The 22,340-nt window shown below is 41.3% G+C and overlaps 1 protein-coding gene across 1 annotated transcript in view; it reads left to right on the forward strand.

Annotated features, from left to right (window-relative positions):
* Positions 1 to 1,076: 1,076 nt before the first annotated feature.
* PRKAR2A (protein kinase cAMP-dependent type II regulatory subunit alpha) overlaps positions 1,077 to 22,340 on the forward strand; it is a 60,803-nt gene continuing 39,539 nt past the window's right edge. The window contains exon 1 of the mRNA XM_066195070.1: positions 1,077 to 1,499. Coding sequence (XP_066051167.1) covers positions 1,250 to 1,499 — 250 coding nt within the window. The 5' untranslated portion in view covers positions 1,077 to 1,249. The remainder of the gene's footprint in view (positions 1,500 to 22,340) is intronic.

Consider the following 22,340-nt stretch of genomic DNA (forward strand, 5'->3'; position numbering starts at 1 on the left):
AAAACTCCCTTATTCTCCTGCCCCTGGGAGAGCTTTGAAACACCCTCAGATGTGAGGAAGGAGAACGTCTGTCCATGGCACTGGTGAGGCCACACCTTGACTGCTGGGTCTGGTTCTGGGCCCCTCAGTTCAGGAAGGACATTGAGGTGCTGGAGTGAGTCCAGAGAAGGGGATGGAGCTGAGGAAGGGTCTGATGAGGAGAAGCTGAGGGGGCTGGGGGTGTTTCGCCGGGAGAAAAGGAAGCTCAGAGGGGATCCTATTGCTCTCTACAGGTACCTGTCAGGAGAGTGTAGCCAGGTGGGGATTGGTCTCTTCTCCCATGCAACCAACAAAAGGACAAGAGGATGTGGCCTCAAGCTGTGCCAGGGGAGGTTTAGGTTGGATATCAGGTGGAATTCTTTCACAGAAAGGGTGACTGGATCTTGGAACAGGCTGCCCAGGGAGGTGGTGGAGTCACCATGCTTAAAGAAAGACTGGACGTGGCACCCGGTGCCATGGTCTAGGCACAATGGTGTTTGGCCAAGGACTGTACTCAAGGATCTCAGAGGTCTTTTCCAACCTAACTGTTCTGTGATTCTGACAAGAAACGAGTGCACGGGGTCACCGATGTGAAATCAGAGAAAAATAAAAATGCAGCAGCGACGGCCAAGGAGGCGCCTGCCTGACCTCCCCCCTCCCCACACCCCGCCGCCAGCTTCGGCCCGGAGGTTTCCCAACGCCGCTCGCAGCCGGCGCAGCCCGCCGTGACCGGCGTTTAACGACTCCGGCGGGCGCAGAGCGACGAGCGCCCATCAGTTTTCCCACGAGCTGAACCATCCGGGCACGCACCCAGAGAACCACTCCGTCTCCCGCCCAGCCTCCCCCGCCTCCCGTCCCCGGTCTCCGATCCTCGTTTCCCGCTCCCCGTCGCCCGATCCCCGGTCCCCGGTCCCGCCCCGGCCCCGCCGCGCCCCGCGGTGACGCACGAGCCCCTCGCGCCCCCCCGAGCCCGCGCACGCGCGGCCGCAGCCCCGCGCCCGCTCCCGCGCCCGCTCCGCGCCTGCGCCGCGGGGCCGCTCCCGCCCCGTCCCGTCCCTCCCCTCCGCGCCCCGCGGCTCGTGTGACCGGAGCGGCGGGAGTCGGTCCGCACCCGTCTGGGAGGCCCCGAGCCCGCACCGCCACCGCCACCCGGCACCGCCGGCCGCGGACGCGGGGAGGGACGGACGGAGGGAGGGAGGGAGGCGAGGCGGCCTTCCGGGTGTCCGGCACCATGAGCATCGAGATCCCGCCGGGCCTCACCGAGCTGCTGCAGGGCTACACGGTGGAGGTGCTGCGGCACCGGCCGTCCGACCTGCTGGACTTCGCCGCCGAGTACTTCGCCCGCCTGCGGGATGCCCGCGACCAGGAGGCGGGCGATGGCCGCAGGGTGGTCAGCTTCGACGGGGAGCCCATGCAGACCGAGTCCAACGGCGACGAGGAGCCCGACCGCGGCGACGACGAGTCCGACTCCGACTTCGAGCGTAAGTGTCGGCGCTGCCGCCGAGGGGGCGCCGGGAGCGCGGGGAGCTGCCGGGGGCTGCAGCCCGGGGCCGCCGGCCGCCTCCCCGCCGTGCCCGGTGCCGGGGCAGAGCGGGCGGCAAGGAGGGATTGAATGGGGGAGAGGCTCCGCCGGCTCCCGCAGCCCCGCGGCGCCGTCGCTCCCTGTCCCCGCGGGCTGCCGGCCGCGCTCCGGGAGCCCCGGATCGTCCCGGATCGCCCCGGATCGTCCCGGATCGTCTCGGATGGCCCCGACTCTGGGGCCGGAGCCCCGTCCCGGCGGTGTCCGGCGCTGCCCCGGGCGGCCCGAGTGCCCCGGGGTCTGACCGGGTATCGCCGGGCAGCGAGCGCGCTGCCAAGCATGTGATAGGGAAGATCATGTGTTATTGTGCAACCTCTTCTGTGCTTATCTTTACGTTTCTGTCTTTAAATCATCGTGGACGAGTGTGGTTGGGTTTTTTTCGCTGGAGCTGGGGTGGTTTGTTGCTGCTGTTGTGTGTTTAAAGTGGCTGTTACGAAGCGCCGAAATAACTTCGGCTATTTAGCAACATATTAAAATTCAAAGCCACCTGTATGTTGCTGGTTATACTGCCAGTCTTGAAGATGGGAAAGGTACTTAACATGAGCTGGACAAAGAAATGCCACTTGTGATACGGAAATTTTTATTCTGTCAGAATTGTGCTGTGTGTTTTGGTCCATGCAGAGTGTTTGTAATTTGGGCTGTAATTGAGCCTCAGTGTTAGAAGTTATTTAAAATGCCTGTGAATGGTGGTACTTGGCCCACCCAGAATTTTGGACCTGAAATCACTGCATACTTTCTCATTATTAGAAAGTAGCTTAAAGGCGAGGGAAAGGTGAGAAAAGGCGTGCTTCCCCTGAACTTTCAGTGCCCTTGTTTGAAGGTCTTGTGCCCTTGACCTATAACGTAAAGGTTTCTGACTTTTATTGATAGGGGATCCTCTTTTAGACCAATTACTGGATGTCACCTTGTGGATGAAGTGTGCTCAACATCTACTCACTCCCTCGTTAACAGTTTTAGAGAAACAGGAAGAAATTAAGCTATGGAACGAATAAGTTTTTTTATTAAGGAAGCATTGATACACCAGCTATTTTTGCAGTGCTTTTAGGCTGGGAACTTCACAAAGTAAAACACATCTTAAGCTCTTGAAAATAGACAAACAGGACTTGGAATGTGCAAGACGACAAGAGTGAAATGTACAGTCAGAATGAATTAAAAACCCGTTTGCAATCAGTGTCTGGATTTTGGTGGTTTTTCTCATGAGAGAGAAGTTCTGTTTAGGGCATGAAGAAGAGTAGATGAAAGGTGAAGGGTAAAGATGTGGACACTGGTGGTGGATGAATTGAAGTTAAGGGAATGTTCAAGTATGAGCCCAGATTTATGGAAATTATAAGTGATTTTTTTTTTCTCTGCAACCAAATCAGTGGTATTTTCAAACATCTCTAAATATGAAAGAAGTTAGAGTTTCTTGCAGAATGTATTTTAAAATTAAAGTCCATGTTGGAAAAATTTCAGTAGACAGTTGGATGTAATTCTTAAAAATGTGCAAGGTCTTTGTGTTTAATATTTTCCTTAAAAAAGGAACCAAACCACAAAAAAAAGCCCCAACTAAGAAAACCAAACAAAAAACCCACTCCACCAGAATGCCTAATGTCCTTGAGTGCAATTTTGCTATTTTGTGATCTCTTTACCTAGATTTGGGGTTTGAAATACCGTCTTTAGGGAAGTTAGTGTGAAATTTTCTTTCTGAATGTTGCAACTGCAGCTGGAGGGATCCTCTGAAGTTAGATGTTTTCAGATGAAAATGTAAAAATTTAATGGTGGCATACAGCTTTTCAAATGCAGCTTTACATAGGGAGGCTGTCCAAAGTAGAAGGGTGGTTCCTTTGCTTCATGTTTCTGCTTATCATCTTTCTATCTAAGTCAGAGAGAAAACTAAATTACGAAGGCTGGGCACTGTCACTTGTTGTAGTGGAGCCTTTGGGTAAATGCCACTGTCGGTAATGCTGTTTTGCTTCTTATCTGAAAGCCCGTGCTGTTCCCCCCTTGTGGTTTCCCATTTTCTCTGTACCAGCAGGTGAGGATCCCTCTGGAGGGTCAGGGAAATGATTCTTTCTTGCATTGCTTAACAGTGTGGGTGACAGCCATGGCTGTGTGTTAGCTTTCTGTTTAACTGTTGTCTCTGTCAATGAAAAATATTAAGTTAAAGGTTCTGATACCTGATGACTGTCATAGGTAGGACATGACTTGTGGAAGACAGATCCTGGGTGCCTCTGTCTGCTTAGTATTTAAGGAACATGTGGAGATAGGGAAAACACACACGGACTATCTCATTGGATGGACCAGAGAACTGTTTGTTAAGACTGCAGTTTTTCATCTTAGTTTAGGAAAGACTTCAGTGAATTTCACTGTGCTTTCCTAGGTTATGCTTTCTTATCTCTGAGTAGCTGTGACAGGTCAAATGGATGTTTTAAATATGTTACCATGTCTGTTTATAAATAAAAAAGATGAAATCGAGCAGTTGTTTTTGTAAACTATTACCTTAAGGAAACTTAAAGCTAGTTTAAATAATTACCCTTACTGTACATGTTGGGAATATGAAAGATCTTCACAAATAATGTGCTTGTCTTCATGTGTGTGTATCTGGCCTGTATTAAATCTGTGCGTGTCACTAGGCTGCATCTGCACACCCAGCCTGAGAGAACATTTTAGATAAGTTTTCTAGGGGTTTTTTTTGTATGTTCTGAGTGCATATGGTGATAGAAGCAAGAATAAGTCAGAAGGAAGTCTTGGCTGTTGGTGTAAACCATGTGGCAAATGTCTTTAAGTAGTCATAGTGATGCCATAGTGGCACTCCATCCATGTGGTAAAAGTCACTGAAACTAGCTAGGCTACAGAAAAAGACGTTTATTCTCTCTTAGGATGATCACTCTTTGGTGATGCTTAGGAAATTATTTCCAGGTTACGTTTCCTGTCTGGCCCCCCTGGAGTTTCATCCTTCATTTTAACTGTTTTTGTATGTGTGATCAAAGGACATCAGGATGTGGCTGTTCAGCAGAGTGCATTGTAAGGCATGTATGGAAATGAAATGATGTACTGAAATGAAATGAAATGAAATGAAATGAAATGAAATGAAATGAAATGATGAGCCTCCAGAAACATTTATCCATTGGGCTGTGGCAGAGAATTTAAAGAGATACAAAACTTTCCTCAGAGACTTTGTTTGGTATAACTGTAAACCTGAGAAGTTGGGAGGGTTGGGAAAGGTGCAAAGCAAGACCTTCAAAAATCAGGCTGAGAATGTAACCAAGGACAGATGTGTATTCTTAGTGTGTCGTTGACCATGTCACTTAAACTTTTAACAAGGAGGCTCTTGATGTAATGTGTTAAGAATGTGAAATTAGTGCCACAGAAATGGTCTGTTCACTGTGTTGTGGCTTTGGGAAACCTCCTGTTGAGGAGCACACCTGAAGGATGGCAGAGGCAGGGCGTCCCTGTCCCTTGAGGCAGTTGCACAAAGGTGCAAAGTGCTGCACGATTAACTTGCTGTTTTGTCTTATTTTTCTTTGTAACAATAAAACCACCTGTATGTGTTCTTGGAGGTATTAAGTATTACTAACAGTGGGACTCAAAAATTTTTGGGGTTATACTAACTTGAGCAACTCAGATGTTTCAACTAATAACAAGTAAGTTATTGCAAATAAAATTCTTCCTTCTCAGGATTTTGCCTTGATATTGAAGGAATGATGATGTGCTTTTCAGCTGCTCCCTGAGCAAAAGAGAACCCTTCTTAGTACTTTGCTTTTGAAATAATCCTCTTCAGTATGCTCTCTTGTTGTGATGGGAAATGGTGCATACGAATCTGGATGGACAGGTGAAAAGATTCTTCAGCTCTGCACTGAGCTTCTCATTTAAAATTCGAGAATTTGCTAAATGTCATCTTTAAAACATCAGTAGAATATCTGAGCAGAAGGGAGTAGAGGAATGTTCGTTTACATCGTTAGATCTTGAATGTGGTACAGAATAAGACTTCAGTACGTCTTTGAAATATTTAATTGTTAATGAAAACACTTGGTATTAAATTAAACCTGTTTTAGATTGCTTATCTTCTTATTTTTAAGCATCATTTGCTTACGCTTTCTTATTCTGAACTGATGTCCTCTGGAATTCCTTAGAAATCATTTATATCAACCACAAAGCATTTATACTCTGCCTACATCAAATCACAGGCTAGGCATAGCTCTGTGCTGTTTCCCTGCAATAATTCAATGAAACTTACTGAATTACAGAAGTCGGGTGATATTAAAACTTTTGCAGTATAGCAGAAGAATAGTGGTTGTTTTGAAAAATACCGTTCAGGTTTTCAGATGTAATTCAGATTAATGGGATATTGCACATGTTGCTGTGAGATACTTTCAGCTTTAAAATTAAAGTACTTTGAACTTTTTACTAGTGCTTTCACCTGCCTACTTCATCCTTAGCTGTTAATTAACTGGCAACAAAGCACAGTAGCTCTCTCCTCAAATATGCAGTACAAATTCAGTCCAAAGAGTAGCTACTGTATTTAAAATCTAGGTAGCACAGTGAGCACTCTCATAATCTGATAATTGATAGTTCTGCATACCTTTTTTTTTAACACCAGTTATAACAAAGATGTTTTGGGCTCTACTTAAGTAGTCTCTAGATTTTTAGGGAGGTGGAGGAAAAAGCTGGGTAAATGACTGGACTCAGTGATCTTAAAGGTCTTTTCCACCTTAAACAATTCTATGACCTGACTGCATTAAACCTTTGAATTTGGTATACAAAGAAAAGAAATGCACATTCTTCCTTTATGTTTTAAAAGGTATGTTCAAACAAGCCTAGTGACCAGAGGGTATAGCGGAAACTTTAGAGTTTTATTTATTCTTTGATCTCCATCAGTGATGTGAAATCAGCTGTAAAGCAAAGTCTTAGTGGTGCATCTGTGTTTTAAGAGGAATATATTTTTGCATTTAATTTTTCTAATTTTATTAATTTTTGGCAGCATGATATTTTGAATGTGTTTAACATAAAAATAGGAAGTGAAGGACTACTGTTGTGCAGTTGCTATACTTGCACATGTGTTTGCTTTTACAGAGGCAGTTCTCCATGACTTAAATCTGAAGGATTAAGTAGAGTAGCTGCTGTTAGTACTAAAGAAACTTCACTCCCTATATTTATCTTGTTTTCTCATAGGGGAATTTTGAAGATAAACTAAGTATTAAGGAAGACTAATTTTACTTCTTTTTAGTTGCTTAGTTGCTTGTACAGAACATGTAAATACTCCCTTTTTTTTTCCTGGAGGCCTTTTTGCTTTTGTATTTGTTTATCACAATAAAATTGCTTTTCAGCATTTGCTCTTAAGGTTGCAATTACTGTAATACAAGGTTAGACTAGAATTTGTTTGAACTAAATAGTGTAGTTCTAAGGAAGCCACCAATTGTAGCTCCATGGGGCTTGAAGGATTGTTTCATCAGTAATCCTCTGTACAAAGGAAAGTTAATCAGAATGTGTTTGTAGTATGTCCTTACCTGAGACAGTAAAAGAATTAGAAGTACAAAGTAAAGGGATAAAAGGTGCTGACTGGCTGAGAAACTGAATTATAGGTGGGTTGACTGAAATTCAGATATCCCTGGATATTGCTAAATGCATATTGGTGTACATCAGGAAGGATGGACTTCCATGTTAATTATCAAAGCTAAGTTTCTTGCAGTTTTGGCATAGTGCACTCAGAGTTATTTGTAACGCCTTGCCCTCAGCACTTACTGTTACTGTAGAATCTATTACATATTTCTTAGAATCTCTTGAGAAAGATACCTTCTTATTTCAGTTTGCAGTTAGTGGCTTGACATAATTGTTCTGCTTTAAGTGTTCAGTTTGTCCTAGAATTTGAGGAAGCATGCAGTATTTTTTTTTGTTTAAAATTCCATTTAAATTTGTCTTTGTAGTCTGTTGCATACCAGTAACTTTTCACAAAACTCTTAAACTTGTTATTTTCTGAAAGAGCTTTAGATAGTTGCTACAACTGTACACATAAATTCTTGGCTGTTCTTGCTCTGTTGGTATCCTGCTGTTACTCTGTGCCCTGGCCTCTACAAGAACCCAACTATCTGTGAAGGAAGTGGTATAAATAATTGCTGAATTCTTAAAAGCCTGTGTTTCCATGTTGAAGAAGTTCATAGTAAGAAAAGTTGTATGAAGCTTCTGAAATTGTATTCTTCTAGCTGGTTCTAAAATTAGGCTAAAGGAAGATGTTGTATATCAGTACTAGATATCGTACTGAACATTAGCTTCTATTTAACTTTGCTATTTTTTGCTTTTTTAATAAACTAATATTAGAATGCTGAGACAATTCTGTCAGCGTTCCCCTCGTGCTAATACTGAAGTTTTCTTGTGCCCTCTTACTTAAAATAGAACAATGGAGATCTCGGGGAAGAGGAGGAGACAGCAGAGAACAAGCTCACTTCAAGCTATTCACCAGTCAGTCATTAAACACATTAATGTCTGACAGAGCAGTTGCTCGTTATTCAAATGAAGACTGGAAATGTAGCCAAGATGAGCTATGAATGTTTCCCCACCGGCTTCAGTAACGTTTTCAGCTTCATGAATGATCATTCATATTTTCTTGTGAAAGAAGAGGGAGGCAGTAATAAATATAACTCACCAATGTACTGGTTCCTCTTTTAGAGGGATGTTATTCCTTCCTCTGTAATGGTGCTTTAGATTCCTTTATTTATCCTTCCTCGTGTTCCATGCCTGTCTTTGCATCAATACTTCCTTGATATGTAACAGTTGTTTGGTGGGTTTTGATACATCAAGATTCTTTGATTCTTACAGATCTAATTTTTTTCCTGAAGTACTGTCAGTTCCATGGCAAATGGTGTGTACTCTTCTCCAGTCTGCAGTTTTAATGTCTTTATACATCGCTGTAATATGAAACAGACAAGGGAAATAATAAATCATGAAAACAGTGGTTAGAAAAACAACTGGGGAGGGGAGTTAGGGAAATCTGAGTGGGGACAAAATGCTCTTGTATAAAAGACTTGCATAGTCTTACTATGATAGAATACTAATAAAGATTATGTGCTTTAATGAGATCCTTTAATGCGAAAGTGCATTTTTCTTTTAAAAATATGGATCTGAAAGAGGGGCCTTTGGATGGAAACTCCAGAAATCCATTGTGCAGAACAAGCAGCTGTTTTGTGGTCGTTGGTGTTTTGCCTGTGAGAATTGTGGGGATGATGGCAGTGTGCTCTGCTGTAGTGGGAAGGATACTTAAAAGAGGGAGGAGATTTAGAAGGAAGCACCCTGTCTTACAGTTTTCATATTGCTAGGATTTGGCCTCTGTTTCATAAATACACAATAAATCACGTGTAATAAAGGCCAGCATTTTATTAGTAGCAGTTTTGCTGCTGGTCCTTTCCATATGGGGGCATTTATTTTCTGTGTAGAAATGGCAGATGATTATGAGTGGCTGTTCTCTGTGCACAGATGTGGAAATTCCCTTTAGGGGAGAAAACATCTTTAGGAACAGCCTCTCTTCAAGGCATGAGGTAGGGATTTGCAGGTATTCCTTCTGTAGCATTGCTTTTATTGTCGTTTAAAACCGACAACAACCTTGGGGTTTGTTTTGTAAGAAGTGTTACAGCACTCTCTGTTCTCCCCTTTTATTTCCTGGTGGCTTGCAGAACAGCTTTGCTTCTGTTCAGAAATGGTCTCTAGCCTGCAGGGGCTGGCATGATGTCAGCTTTTGGTGTGAGGTCATCTTACAGGAGTCTGGAACCCTGCATTCCTTTTTGGGTGTTAGTGAAATCCAGACCAAGACAGTTGGATCAGGAGCCTGACCAGCAGAACGGAGCAAATTGTCACAAAATTCCACTCTAAACTGTAGTGTGAAGAAGGGTTAGGGTTGCAGATTGGAGGGAAAGTGCATGTTCTCCCAGCAATCACTGTTCTGTCCTTCTGGATCTGGGCAGTTTCATTGCAGAACGTTGTAAAAATGTGTGGAGTTTGTGTGAGGAACGAAATACGGGTTTTGGATGAGGGTTGAGAAACTGCTTAGTAGTTTTCCTCTGTATTTTTGAATCAGCCTTGGTGCCAATTTCCTCATTCTTGGTGATTGCATATTGACAAGCTGCTATAAAGCAGGATGTCACAATGGCTCTTCATTTCCATTTTGGTTCTTCCTCCCTTGGGACAGCATATTGTTTTCTGCTTCCTATTGAGAAAACTGTGTTCCATAGGAAAAAAAAAAAAAAAAACAACCCACAAATATTTTTGTGTTATTTTTCCTGGTGAGGCTCCAGTAAACACTTACTTCTGTGGCAACACTTGTGCTAATCATGGTTGTCCAGGAAGAATTGCTTCCTCAAGGACATCTGTAGTGAAGGAGCTGGTCAGTCTCTGGTTGTCATGGGTATGGGGGATACCCCTGTCTGAAAGATGCCTCCTGTACAGCTCTGGAATGAAAATTCTAAGACTGAGTTGCCTCTTTTTTTATAATATATATATATATTTATTTTTTTCCACACTAATTGTTCAGAAACAGTTTTTAAACATTTGAGGTTATCGGTGTTTCTGATTAAAATTTGTAAATATTTTTAAGACTCAAGGGGTTGCAGGTTAATAAATTATGAAAGATGGCTTATTAGAATAGATTAACATTTAGTCTTCTGTTTTTCACACCTTTGGGGAGGGGTGGGGGAAAGAATCCATGTGTAGTTTTGTTATAAAATGCTAAAAATTAATGCTGTTCAGAGCGCTGATGTTTGGATATCAATTTCTGTAGTGTTAAACATCACTGGATACAATGCTTTTAATCCTAATCTTGAGATGGTGTAGCTTTATGATAAAAAGCTATAAGCATGACTTGTATTTTATATGAGCATCTCTGAAGTCCCTGTGAAGTAATTTTAATTTCTTACTGCTGGAAACATGCAGCAATTATTAACTGCTTCACCATTTTTTTCATAGCACTATGAAATAATGTAACTTTGCATGATGCGTACTGATTTTGCTAGTGGTTTTAGCTTTTCTTAGCTTTCACATGCAGACACTTAGCTTTTCATAGCTGGAAGATCTGCAGTGTGTACATTTGTTGTGGAGCACTGTGTGACTCGGGGGAGTTGAATCCTAGAAGTTCTGCTGCTAAAAATGAGTTCATCTGGAAGCTGAACCGTGCAGCACTTGCCACCTGCTGCAGCTCACTTTGGTCAAGGAATTTTTTACCGTTACCTCCAGATATTGCCAGAATGAGTATTACTAGTCCAAGCCTCTTGCTGGGATTTCAGACATCCCATGAGCAGGTTCAGCACTGTGCTCAGGGACCTGGCTCAATGTTGGGTTTGTGGTTGGACTCAATCGATGATCTTAAAGGTCTTTTCCAGCCTAAATGACTCTATAATAAAGAGGATTTTCCCTGGTCTGGGTAGAGCACGCTGATATTTTTTACTGTTATCCCTTCTTAGGATACAGAACATATGTCTGTTTTCACCCTTCCTCTTTCCCAAAAATCCTCTTCCTGTGAAAGTGCACAGGATGCAATTACTGGAAGCGTATGTGGGGGGCTGTCTTGTCAAAATATGTTTTCACATGGAGATGATTCTTTTTACAGCTATATGTTTTAAGTAACTGTTGAATGTTGATATAATGTTGTTAGAAGTGTAAATCTGAAGGAAGAAAAGCTATAAAACACTTTGAGATGTGGCACAGAAGCTGGTTTTGCTCATTAGTTTGGTCGTGTACTGCAACCTAAAGATTGACCAGATTTGAAGATTAAACAGTTTTAAATTTTAAAACATACATATTTATAATCCACTCAAATTTATTTATACTTTATTTACTAAAAGGAGCTGTAACCAAATTGTATCTCAATGAAACAAGGTTCGCTTGTGAATTATTGATGAATATATTGTACTGGCAGTGAAGTAGTACTTCATGTTCTCTGCTCATAATGTCACAAAATTGCTGGAGATGTTAATGATGCTTCTGTAGAAGCCCTCGTACTCTTGTGTACGTTCTGCCTGATCAGTTTGTGTCACCCCTCAGTCCTCTGGCTGCCACCCTCCTGCAGAGCTCAGGCTGTGCTGGCTGCTGGAGAGCTGTGGAATCACTGGGTGCAATTCACACTTTTTTGTCACTAGAAAAGCACCAGAGAAGAAAATGATGGTGAATTGGAGAGTCAGTTGTGTCACACAGAGGATCCTGCCCCTTAGAGAGGAGGGAAAGCAGGGCAGAAAACCTGGTGTCCAGTGTTGTGACTCTGAAGCTCCCACTACAGCATAAAACCCTGTCAATCCAGTGTACCTCCTCTATCACTGCTGTAGATAAATCTGTACATAGCAAGGATACGAATTGTGGGTCTGGGTGGGGGTTTTGGTGTGTTGGTTTCTGTTTTGCCTTTTTCTTTTTTTTTTTTTTTTTTAACTGGAAAGCAAATCCCTTCAGTTCCAAGTATACGTGGAACTTCTCATAAGCAACTGATCAATGTTTTCTGGTTTGGGTTATTAAAAATGTGGTGTGATATATTATACAAATTTTTCTGCATTTTTTAACATATCGCATATGGGAACACTAGTTCTTTGAATAATTTTTTTATAATTTCACAGATCAACAACACGTCGTCAGCCTTTTTTAAGCACTTAATAAAAAAACCCCAAAACTGTAAAAATCAGACTTCCAGAAGAATTGAGCCAGCTTTTAAAATTGTTGATCTTTTGAGAAAGACTGGTTTGAGAAAGGTATTTTACAAACTGTTCAGGCAAGAATGGGTCTTCAGAGGTGATTACTTGTGCAGGGTAGAATGCTAAACCCTAGAAAGGTCGTAGCTGATCAGCTGATAATAGATGCCTTTTGTGACACTGCTAAGCTGGCAATGCTCCTGCTGAGGTTTGTCCGGGATGTGGGTGCTCCTTGACTTTTATGTGGCATTATTAGAATAAGAACTAGTTTGGTGTATTGCAATAGTGTCAACACTGAATGTTTTTAAAAATGCCCAAGAAAGTGCTCAGTTTGCAGTTACGAAGAATGTGCCCATAGTAAGAACCAGTAGAAGCCCAGGCTATTTCTCAGCCTTGCTCTTCCTACATTTCTTCCCTTTAAAAGAAACCACCCAAACAAATTAAACTCCAACAGCCCAAAATCTGTGCAGTGGCTTTGTCAGAATTTATCGTTACCGACCTGGACAAAGGATGTCTGAAATTAGATGCATCTACCTGCAGATGAATTTTACCTCTATTTGCGTGGCCATCAGAACTTTAACTGGAAGCAAAGCATGAATTTTAATGAGCTGTTGAGGATCTTTGTGGAATTACACATTGGTTGAGTTTGGAAGGCACCTCTGCAGGTCATCTTGCCTGACCCCTTTTGTGGAGCTGGACTGCCTGTAGTGATTGCCTAGGACCATGTCCAGATGGCTTTTAAGTATCTCAGAGGACAGAGACTCCAGAACCTCTCTGGTTCATGTATGCCAGCGTCTGGTCACCCTTACAGTAAAAAAGTGCTTCATCATGTTCAGGTGGACCCTTTCTGTATTTGACTTTGTGGCTATGGGCTGTTGTCCTGTCTCTGAGTGCCAGTAAGGAGAAACTGCCTCCATTGTCCTTTAGTGCCCTTCAGGTGTTGATAAGAACTCCTCTGAGCCTTATCTTCTCTAGGCTGACAGCCACAGCTCTTTCAGCCTGTCCTCACACAAGAGATGCTCCAGGTCCCCTCATTGTCTTTATGGCTCTTTGCTGGATTCTGTCCAGTATGTCCGTGAGGCTTTTGTACTGGGGAGCCTGGAACTGGACACCCAGCTCCTCCAGGTGTGACCTTACCAGGGCTGAGTAGGAGGGAAGGATCACCTCCCTCGACATAGGAGTGTTGCATCGAAAGCTGTCCAGATTGCCCTGGAACCAGCGTGCCTTGCCTGGCACATACAAGTGTGCTTATGCCTTGACTTAAATGTGGATATGTGAGATTAAGCTCTGAATCAGCTTGAAGTGACACTTGATTGAAATTCCTTGTGCTCTTTTATTCAGATCAAATCAGATGACAGCACAACCTATTGCAGTTTTGTCTTATGTAAAAACACATTATGTTTCATCATTCAAATGTCAGCACGAATTGGCAATGAAATGTGAAGTGACCCGGGCAAAGAACTGTGGGCTTTTATGTGCCTCTTCTACCTGTAGGTTGCTATTATTAAAATTCTACCTAGATACCTATAATTAAACAGTCCTGAACTCAGGTTGACCTGGCAGGTATAGCTCTGTAACGTGCCTGCTGGGTGTATGAAACACCAGGCTCTCTCCATGTTGCTGTTGTTTCTGCTGAGCTTTAAATCTCCTGTTCCGTATTTTTCTTCTAAATTGCTCTTTTGTAGAAGTAATTCAGTTATAGTTGTTTCATTCTGTCACATGAGATACACCTGACTGCGAGAGTGACTCCAGCCTGTTTTGTCTGAGACTAAACAGCTCAGAGGCGAAAGGAAAAGCTTCTTAGGCTGCATCTCATCCAGAACTGCCTACGTTAATTTTTCCATTCTGTTGTAGTCCAAACTTAAGCAGACCAGCTGCACATCACTGATGAAAAAGACTAAGACCAGCCCTTTTTTTCCTTGGCGTTGACACAGACTGGAAGTGCTGCTCTAATCAGTGGTCAGCAATAGGTTTGTTGTACTCTCAGGTTTGGGACTGAAACTTAGCTCTGCCTTCTCAGTTTCTTTACTTTTCTACCCTTCCATCATAATGTGTTCTGAGATGGTGGCAGATCAGCAAGTGCAGGCTTGAGACTGAGCATGTATGTGTGCCCTGAACACAAACAATTGTGTCCTCCCCTTCTGTGTAACTCCCTTATCTGTGTTGGCAGCTGCTCTGAAGCTAAGAGGATCCAGTAATCCAATTAGTCTATCAGAGGAGGGCACTGGATCATGATGACTCTGTTCTGATGCTGCCTCTACTTGCATAATTATTTTTGTGGTGGCATAACTGTGTACCTTAATGGCTTGTGGTCTTGAATTTTGGCTTAATTTGTGTCAAAGTACAGTAGAGTGGCAAAGGTGGTGGAATTTAAATTCCCCGAGGAAATGCATATTTCATGAAAAGCAAGTGTTGCTGTTCTTAGAGTTCCTTTGTCATTCTTACATACTGATTAGACTGAAATTTCTTGCAACATATCTAAGATCAGTTTGTCAGTGTAACAACCAGTGGCTTGTATTGGACAGAACTTTGGTTTGTGTGCGTATATCTCCACACACACGTACAGTTTTCTCTCTGTAGATTGCTGCTCACTGCCCCATTTGTCAGAAACTTACAGCAGAGTAGAAGCAGAAAATATGCAGGTGGCTGGGAAAATGTAATTTTGTGTTACCATGGTTTGGCAAGAATTTGAAGCTAATGATAATGCTGTTGACTCAGGGCTGCGTCTTTTTTTTTTTTTTAATTCCAAGTAAAGGCAGGTATATTGTTCATTCTAGAACAATTAGTCTGACATTGTAGGAGAGTATCTTAATTCAGTGAGTGCACCTGTTAATTGAATTTTTATTCAGGTGCTGCTATGTTCTTAGCAATGCTTGATTTTTATAAATGCTTTGAGCTTCGTTACACAAATTTGGTTGCACTGAACTTCAGTTGTCATTGTCCCCTTTGGTGTACAAATTTGCTTCAGTATCTATCATAGTGAAAGATGAGTGTTCAGTTGTATCAGTTTGTTGTCTCTCTTTGAAAATTATGGGTTCATATTCATCTGAATATGAACAATATTTTGCTTAAAAGTAGTTTAGGGTGCTAGTAAATTATATTAGTTATAGATATGATAGTCAATATTTGATTTCTCAAGATAGCTTTTATATCCTGATACCACATTATTTAAAGACACTATCAGTCTCAGTAGGACTTTATGCTGAGCCTGCCAAGCAGCTGCCAAGTGCAGATAGCCAACATTTACATTCAGTGTTGTGTGATGGTAGCTGTGACATGATTCCAATTAAAAGCTTGGACTGCACACTGCAGATGTCTTCTGAATATTAATGTGCACTACAGACAGAGCAGATGGAATCTCTTTAAAATACAATGCAGTGAATGTAAAATTAAGGTTGTGTTTCTGGTGAAAACTAATAGGCAGTCAAAATTTTTCTTTTTTCTTTATTTTTCATTGCTCACCCACGAGAATATCTGTCCATCATCATCATCTTTCTTTGCATATAGGAGGAAATCAACTCTTAATTATACATTCAAATAAAAATACAGCATTATGCCGTATTGAAGTTTTCTCAAATGCCAGATGTACCTAGAAAACAAGCAACATTTACTGTGCCTGAAAATATACCTCTGCCTAGAGGACAGATAAGAGTTGAAATGTATGTCTATGAGTTATTTGTGGAGTTGCTCATTGGAAAAGGCTCTGTAGAAGTATACTTAGGTGTGTGTGTATTTAACTGGAATTTGGAGGTGTTCTGTGTGGTGTATTAGGAAAAGTCCATCCTGCACAGGTCGGGTAGAACAGAACTGGGGAATGTAGAGAATGGCAAGAACATCAGTGGTGCACTGCAACCCCAAAGTTAGTTGTCAGAAGAGATCAGCAATGCAGCTGGGAAAGTGTGTATTGGTTGCTGAAGTATTTACCATGCTTCTGTGGCAGTCCATGAGGCATGAAGTGAAGTCTTGGTAGTAGGAATAGGTTAAAGGCCTTAAAAACAGGGTCAGTGTGGTGTCAAAACTGAAAGTAGAAGAGTTTCTGTGGGAGTGGGAATTGTAACTCTCCTCTTTGCAGCTGCATTTATCTTCTCTGGGACAGAATGGAGGTGTGTGAGGGGAGTGTACAGGGAGAAGAGGTTATAGGAAAGGCAGTGATGGGAGGTGTGAAATACATGGAGCCAGTGCACTGCTTTGTGTGTGCCATTACCATGGCTGTGACATGCTTTTCTTCCACGCTTTTCAAACTTTTGCAGCTGCTTATACCTGAGGCTGCATAAACACTGAAGTTGGTGCCAGTGATAATATTTTCCACTTCATCCCTATTACTTTATGAAGATTTCCCCCCAGATCTGCATTTGGATTATATTTATCTATTATAGTTATATTGCCTGGCTAATACTTCTCTCAGAGTTACTGGCCAAGCTGTTAAGAATAAGGTCCTGGCTTTATTGATGGCATTTATTTGTTGCATCCCTGCTTTCAGAGAAGTTGACTCTGTGCTATTCCTGAGGATAATATTAATTTGTTAAGGGTGTTTTTAAAATCTAGACCACACTGGGACTGAGAACAGAGTTGTGCCTGAGGTTTGGGAGTGGACACTGCTGTCAGGGTGAGAAAGAGCTGTGTCTGGTTTTGATGATGTCCCAGACTGCTGGTGTGGGGACCATCTCACTTAGAGGGGAGTTCAGGAATTGCCTGGTGAGTCTAACCTCCTGTTGTGAGAGGCCACCAGTGGGTTGTTGCTCTTGTTCGTTTTTACAGGGTTTAATGCATTCAGTTCAGAATAACGGTGGGACTTTCAGTTGGGCTTCTGAAAATGGAAAAAAAAGTCCCCATGGCTGATTCCAGTAGCAGATCAGGATTGACTGAGACTGTTCTCTTTGGAGCAATGACTTATGTACCTTAGACTTGTCCTTAGCAGTGGCTCTGTGCTGTAATAGAATGCAAATTTAATAATAGTGAAATGTAGAAGTAGAAAAAATTGACTCAGGTTTATTGTGCTTTTTCTTCTTGTTCACATATTTTTGCTTACTCAGATTGCATTCACCTGGATACAATTCATTATTTTGTAGAAAGAGATTGATGCAAGAGGTGCAGTTGGAAATAATAAAAATACACTGCTGTGCTAGATACAGTTAAATGATGTTTTTTATGACTCATTTAGGAATTATCTCCAGGATTTCCAAGTATGTTTGGTGGAACTCAGCTTTCCAAATAACCGGAAAGATGTTAAGTGTTTTTAGTTTGGAAGGTAGAACAATGACTGCACCTTGCAGCTAGGCACAGGATAAAAGTCTGATCAGAAGTCTTTGGGGTTTCATATTTTAAAAGCTATGAGGATGTGGAGTTAAGTCTTAAAAAATAAAAACCACAGTAAAAACTCAGTTGAAATACAGAAAGTGTTGCTTTAAAAGAACTGTGTTTGTCAGAGTCGAATGTTGCTTTAAACAGCATTTCTGAAGTTTCTAATGAAAAGATTTCAGACAAAATTTGTCTTCATTATGTTTCAAAAATGATAAGTACCCTGACGTATTAATCCTCTTGCCTCATCCATCTCTGATCTCTGGTGGATCAGGAGACTAGTAGATGAAAGCGGTGAGGTTTGAAAGCAGAACTGGTAAGATAGGAAAGGTTAGTCAAGAGCTTTGGAAAAGGAGGAGGCTTTCTGTTCTCTGCCACTGCATCTGGTCATGGGGATGAGTTGCCCATGTTTCTTAGTGATTGGGAAATGCCTCGTGGTTCCCTAGATAAGATGCCACTGTATTTTTCTGTATGGAGCATTTATTTTAAGGAAACTTGGAGTTATTCTTGATGTGGTGTTTCTGTTTCTCTGTAGTCTCATTCTCATCTTTGACTCTTTCTGGCTTTTCCATTGTCAGACAATCCCAGTGAAAGTCACATTCAAATATGTTTAGAATCTTTTCTTTTTATCATCTACTTAATGTTGGGTTTGTAAGCTTGACTTTTCTGATATTACTAATGTGGCTCCTTAGCTTCCCTTTCTTCTGAAATGCCTTCCTCTCTAAGCCTACTCCTCAAGCCCAAACAAATTTCCCTTTTTCACTTGCTTTGCTGTACCTTCCAGTGCCTTGCCTCTTCTGACAATGCTTTGAAGATTTGTCAGCTGCTTCTTAACTTGCCTTTTTTTTTTTCAGCATTCTTCTTTCTCTGTGCAGTGCATAGATTTGTCTTTCTAATACTTGAAAACATTCCCAAGCCTTCCATTTCAGTTCCTGACAATCTCTGTTGTAGTATCAGCATATGGTTATATCTTTAATCACTGTGAAATGTGTCCTTTTAGCTGAGATTGAACGTCAGCATGGGGAGTTTTTCTGATTTTGTGTCTGTAAAGCAAGTGCAGGCCTTGTTGCTATCTCTTTGATCTTGATAATATAGATTACACCCATAAAAAATTAACACCAAAAAAAAAAGTTGAAAAGAAAAAGTGCTGTGTTTGTCTTGATCTGAGACGTGTCAGCAAGAAATAGGAGAGGGCTGTGTGGGTCATGCCATTGCAATGTCAGATAATGTGAAGTGCTGCTTGATAGGTATTTGTTCTCCTGCACTTAGGCTTCAGTCAGGCTGTGTGAACTCCTGAATTCTGCAAGCAGGCTTATTTTTTGTGAGAACGAATATCTGCTGAGAAATGTAATGAAAATAGTCCCATGCGTGACTGTTTAAGGTTCAGTTGTGGAAAGGGAATTTTGAAATAGTCGTACATTGGAAAAATGAGGTTTTGATTGAAAAACAAACAAAACTTAAGGTTTTGAAGAAGTGCCATCATAACCAGAGGTTCACCCAGTTTCCTTTCAGTTAATCAAGCAATGATTTCTTGAATTTATCAGCTGTTTAAAGTCTGTCCATTCCAGAGTGCATATTCATTTTTCTACTGTACGTAAAAACCAAAAAAGAGCCAACTCAAAATAGCACAACAGTTTTAACTTCATAAACATCTTTCTTTCACTGACATAAATGCTTTGCCTGTTGACTCAACTTTTCCCTTCAGAAGTTATTACATTCTTTCTATCAGAGGGGTTCTAAAAAACTTGGAAAGCAAGGGTCAGAGACTCTTCTAAAATGAGGCTTTTAGACAGCATTTCTCCATTTTGTGTCAGTAATTTTTAAATACGAATTTTAAAAAATCAATTAAATAGGAGACCAGGATGTGTTACGACTTTGTTTTTATGTTTTATTCCCTTGCTATTGATGACAGCTCTTTTTCAATACTGAGAAATAACAAGGTTTTTACAGCAGCAGACAGGAAAACAATGTTTAATAGCAGTGTAATTTTTTTATTGTTTTCCAAATTAATAGATGTCAAAGTCTCTTACAGAAAATCTAAGCCTATGTGTACCCAATTGTGGGTCATGGTTTCCGCTTTTCTGCCTTTTCATTTTTTTTTAAGGTTCTGTGCTGTCTCTGTTTGTTCTCTGAAAACTCACTTCTCTCCTAGTGTTCCCTGACCTTTTGTCTTCCTCCAAATGTCTGGCATGCTTCAGCTGACACCATCAGGGTCTCTCCTGCCTGTCTAACCAGGTTCTGAGTTTCCATCCTCCTCTATGGGGGGTGGGTGAGCAGAGGAATAGAAGGAAAAATAAAAGGGTGTCTGTAAAACTCGGTTCTGTTTCTGTCTGTTTTGCTTTTCTGAGAGAAGCCTTGAGGAGAACTCCTGGGTTTTAGAGCTGCCTCCGAAAAAATCTAAGTAGTTTGTAGCCCTACCCGTGGTCCCCACCTTATAATGCAGAGATGTGGAAGGGATAAGTGAGAGTTTGCTACTCTCCAGCAAGAGCATCCTAAGGAAGTCATGGATACACAACTATTATAATTAGTAACAGCCAGAGGGAACTCTTGTTTTACTTACTTGTTGAAAAATACGGTTCAGATTGGTCTTTGTTGAAGTACAGATTCAAGTCTGATGATTAAAGTTCTTTCTGCTCTAATATTACTTTTTAATTGCCAGGCATCCTAAAAAGCCGATACTTGAATCTATGAGTTTCCTCAGAGTTGTGGTGGTTCCTATTTATGTAAGTCCATTAACATCTTGGTGTGTAGAAAAACAGTTTGACAGCTGTAGTCTGGCACTTCCTTATCGTAACTCGATATAACATTCCATAGAGACAGTCACGCCTCAGATTTATACTCCACTCTGCTTCTGGTATTTCAGCTATAATGGTTTATAGTGTCAACTCATGTGTTGTTTGGATAAACTTAATTGACTTGTTAAATTAGAACAATTTACATTCTGTTTCTCTTTTTGACTCTCTTCACACAGGATGATTTTGAGCCATGATTCAGTAGGAAAGTACTCTGTAAATCGCTGATTTGTGCTACTTAGTTGTAACAGAGCTGATATTTTGTGCCTATGCTCTTTGAGTACTACACTAAGTTTATGCCACCTACTATGAGCTTTGCTCCATCTTTCATCAGGAAACCTTCAAAAAATTGTTGATTAGAGTTACACAAAAGATTAATATTAAATATTTGTGTGCACAGTAGCTTAACTTGGTATGCTGCTGTAAATTGTATTCAGAATCACAAACAGTCATTTTGGGGATTTTTTTTTTACCCTAGCTGAAATTAGGAAGTGTTCACAGACCATAGTAAAAAGCAAAGTGCTTGTGAAGAAAGAAGTTTTCAAGGTACATCCAGTACAGAGCAGTAACACCTGATACTCTACTGTCATGCCTGCAATGCCAGTCCTTTGTTTGTCCCTGAATTTTTTTTTCCTGTCACCCTCAACTGATCTTTTGAGTTTTATTTGTCTTTTTCTATAAGAGTTGAATGCTCTTAGTATGTGTAAGAAGTGGGTAGCAGTAGCTGGAAGAATGGTGGTTGTACTTCTGTTCATTTCAGACTTGTGCGTAGTGTAGAGAAATAGCTAGTAGTGTACACCTAAAAAAGCCTGATCTTTTTTTTTTTTTTTACCAGTCACTTTTCAAAGTCACTGACAGAGAATGGAGCCCACGCACTGTAGGAAAAGCAGGCTTTTAGGTTTGGTTGTAAAGAGTGGTTTTACTGTCACTTGTTTGCCCTAAATACTGTAATTGTTGGTTTGGTTTGAAAACAGTAAAAAAAGTGATATCTGTGTCCAGTTTTCACCTATGGGGCTGTATTTTCTACCTGCTTATAACCATAGTCAGGACTCTTGTAAGTTAAACATAGTGAGCCACAATTGAGCATTACATATTTCAAAGTAAATCTCAGTGCCAAAGCAAACTGAAGGATATTGGAGAAATTCCTGTTTTGTCACTTATGGAAAGTATTAAAAAAAAAAATCGCAGTGTGTGATTTACATCCCTAATTTTTCACATGGGAAAATCCAGTGAAATGGAGCCACTAGCACGAGGTAGTGTAGTTAGTAGTAGCCACTAACTGCATGGCACTACTGCTGTTTGATGTAAGGTACGTTTTAAATTGAAGTAAAGGAATGTACAATATTGATCTATTTATGCAATTTATTAAAATATTTTTTATTAAATAAATGTAATGACATACCTTTACTTCGAGGAAGAAAGGTTTTTCAGTCTGAAGCAGCCCATTAAGTGTTCCTGTCTAGTGCTTACTTCAGTCTGTGCCTCAATCACAGTATGGAGAACACGGACATGTTGAGCAGACATTCCTGATTTTTCTTGAACAGTGGAGTAGGATCATTGTCCTGAGTCAGTTCTGGCAGAACTGTGGAATGCACAGCTTGATCTGCCTTCCCACTGCCAGAATCACTTGCCTTTGGCTGCCAAGGAGGAAATTGGGCCGTTTTGCTCTCTTCTGGTACAATGGTTTAATTTACCTCAGTTTTTGTTGTGTTTACCCAATTACTGTGCCTTGGTTCCCATGAGCCAAGTAAAAGCAGGAGCTGTGCCAAAGGTATGAGACATTTTGAACCTGAGTATTGCTGCACCTGAGGTTTTGACATAACGGAGAGTTTACAATGCAATCATCTCACAACAAAATCTTTTAATCTTATTATAGTTTTTGCAATTAACGTATAATAACATTCTTGTCATTACCAGAGACATGGCCCATTGTTCAGACTGAGCCGTGGCCCATTGGTGTGCGGCAGGGGGGAGTTCTAACTGGAGATTAAAAAAAAAAGGATTGTTTTCTCTTTCAAA

The sequence above is a fragment of the Chamaea fasciata genome, unplaced genomic scaffold (assembly GCF_029207755.1).
Source record: "Chamaea fasciata isolate MVZ Bird 193981 ecotype frontalis unplaced genomic scaffold, bChaFas1.0.hap1 SCAF_13, whole genome shotgun sequence".
Lineage (NCBI taxonomy): Eukaryota > Metazoa > Chordata > Aves > Passeriformes > Sylviidae > Chamaea > Chamaea fasciata.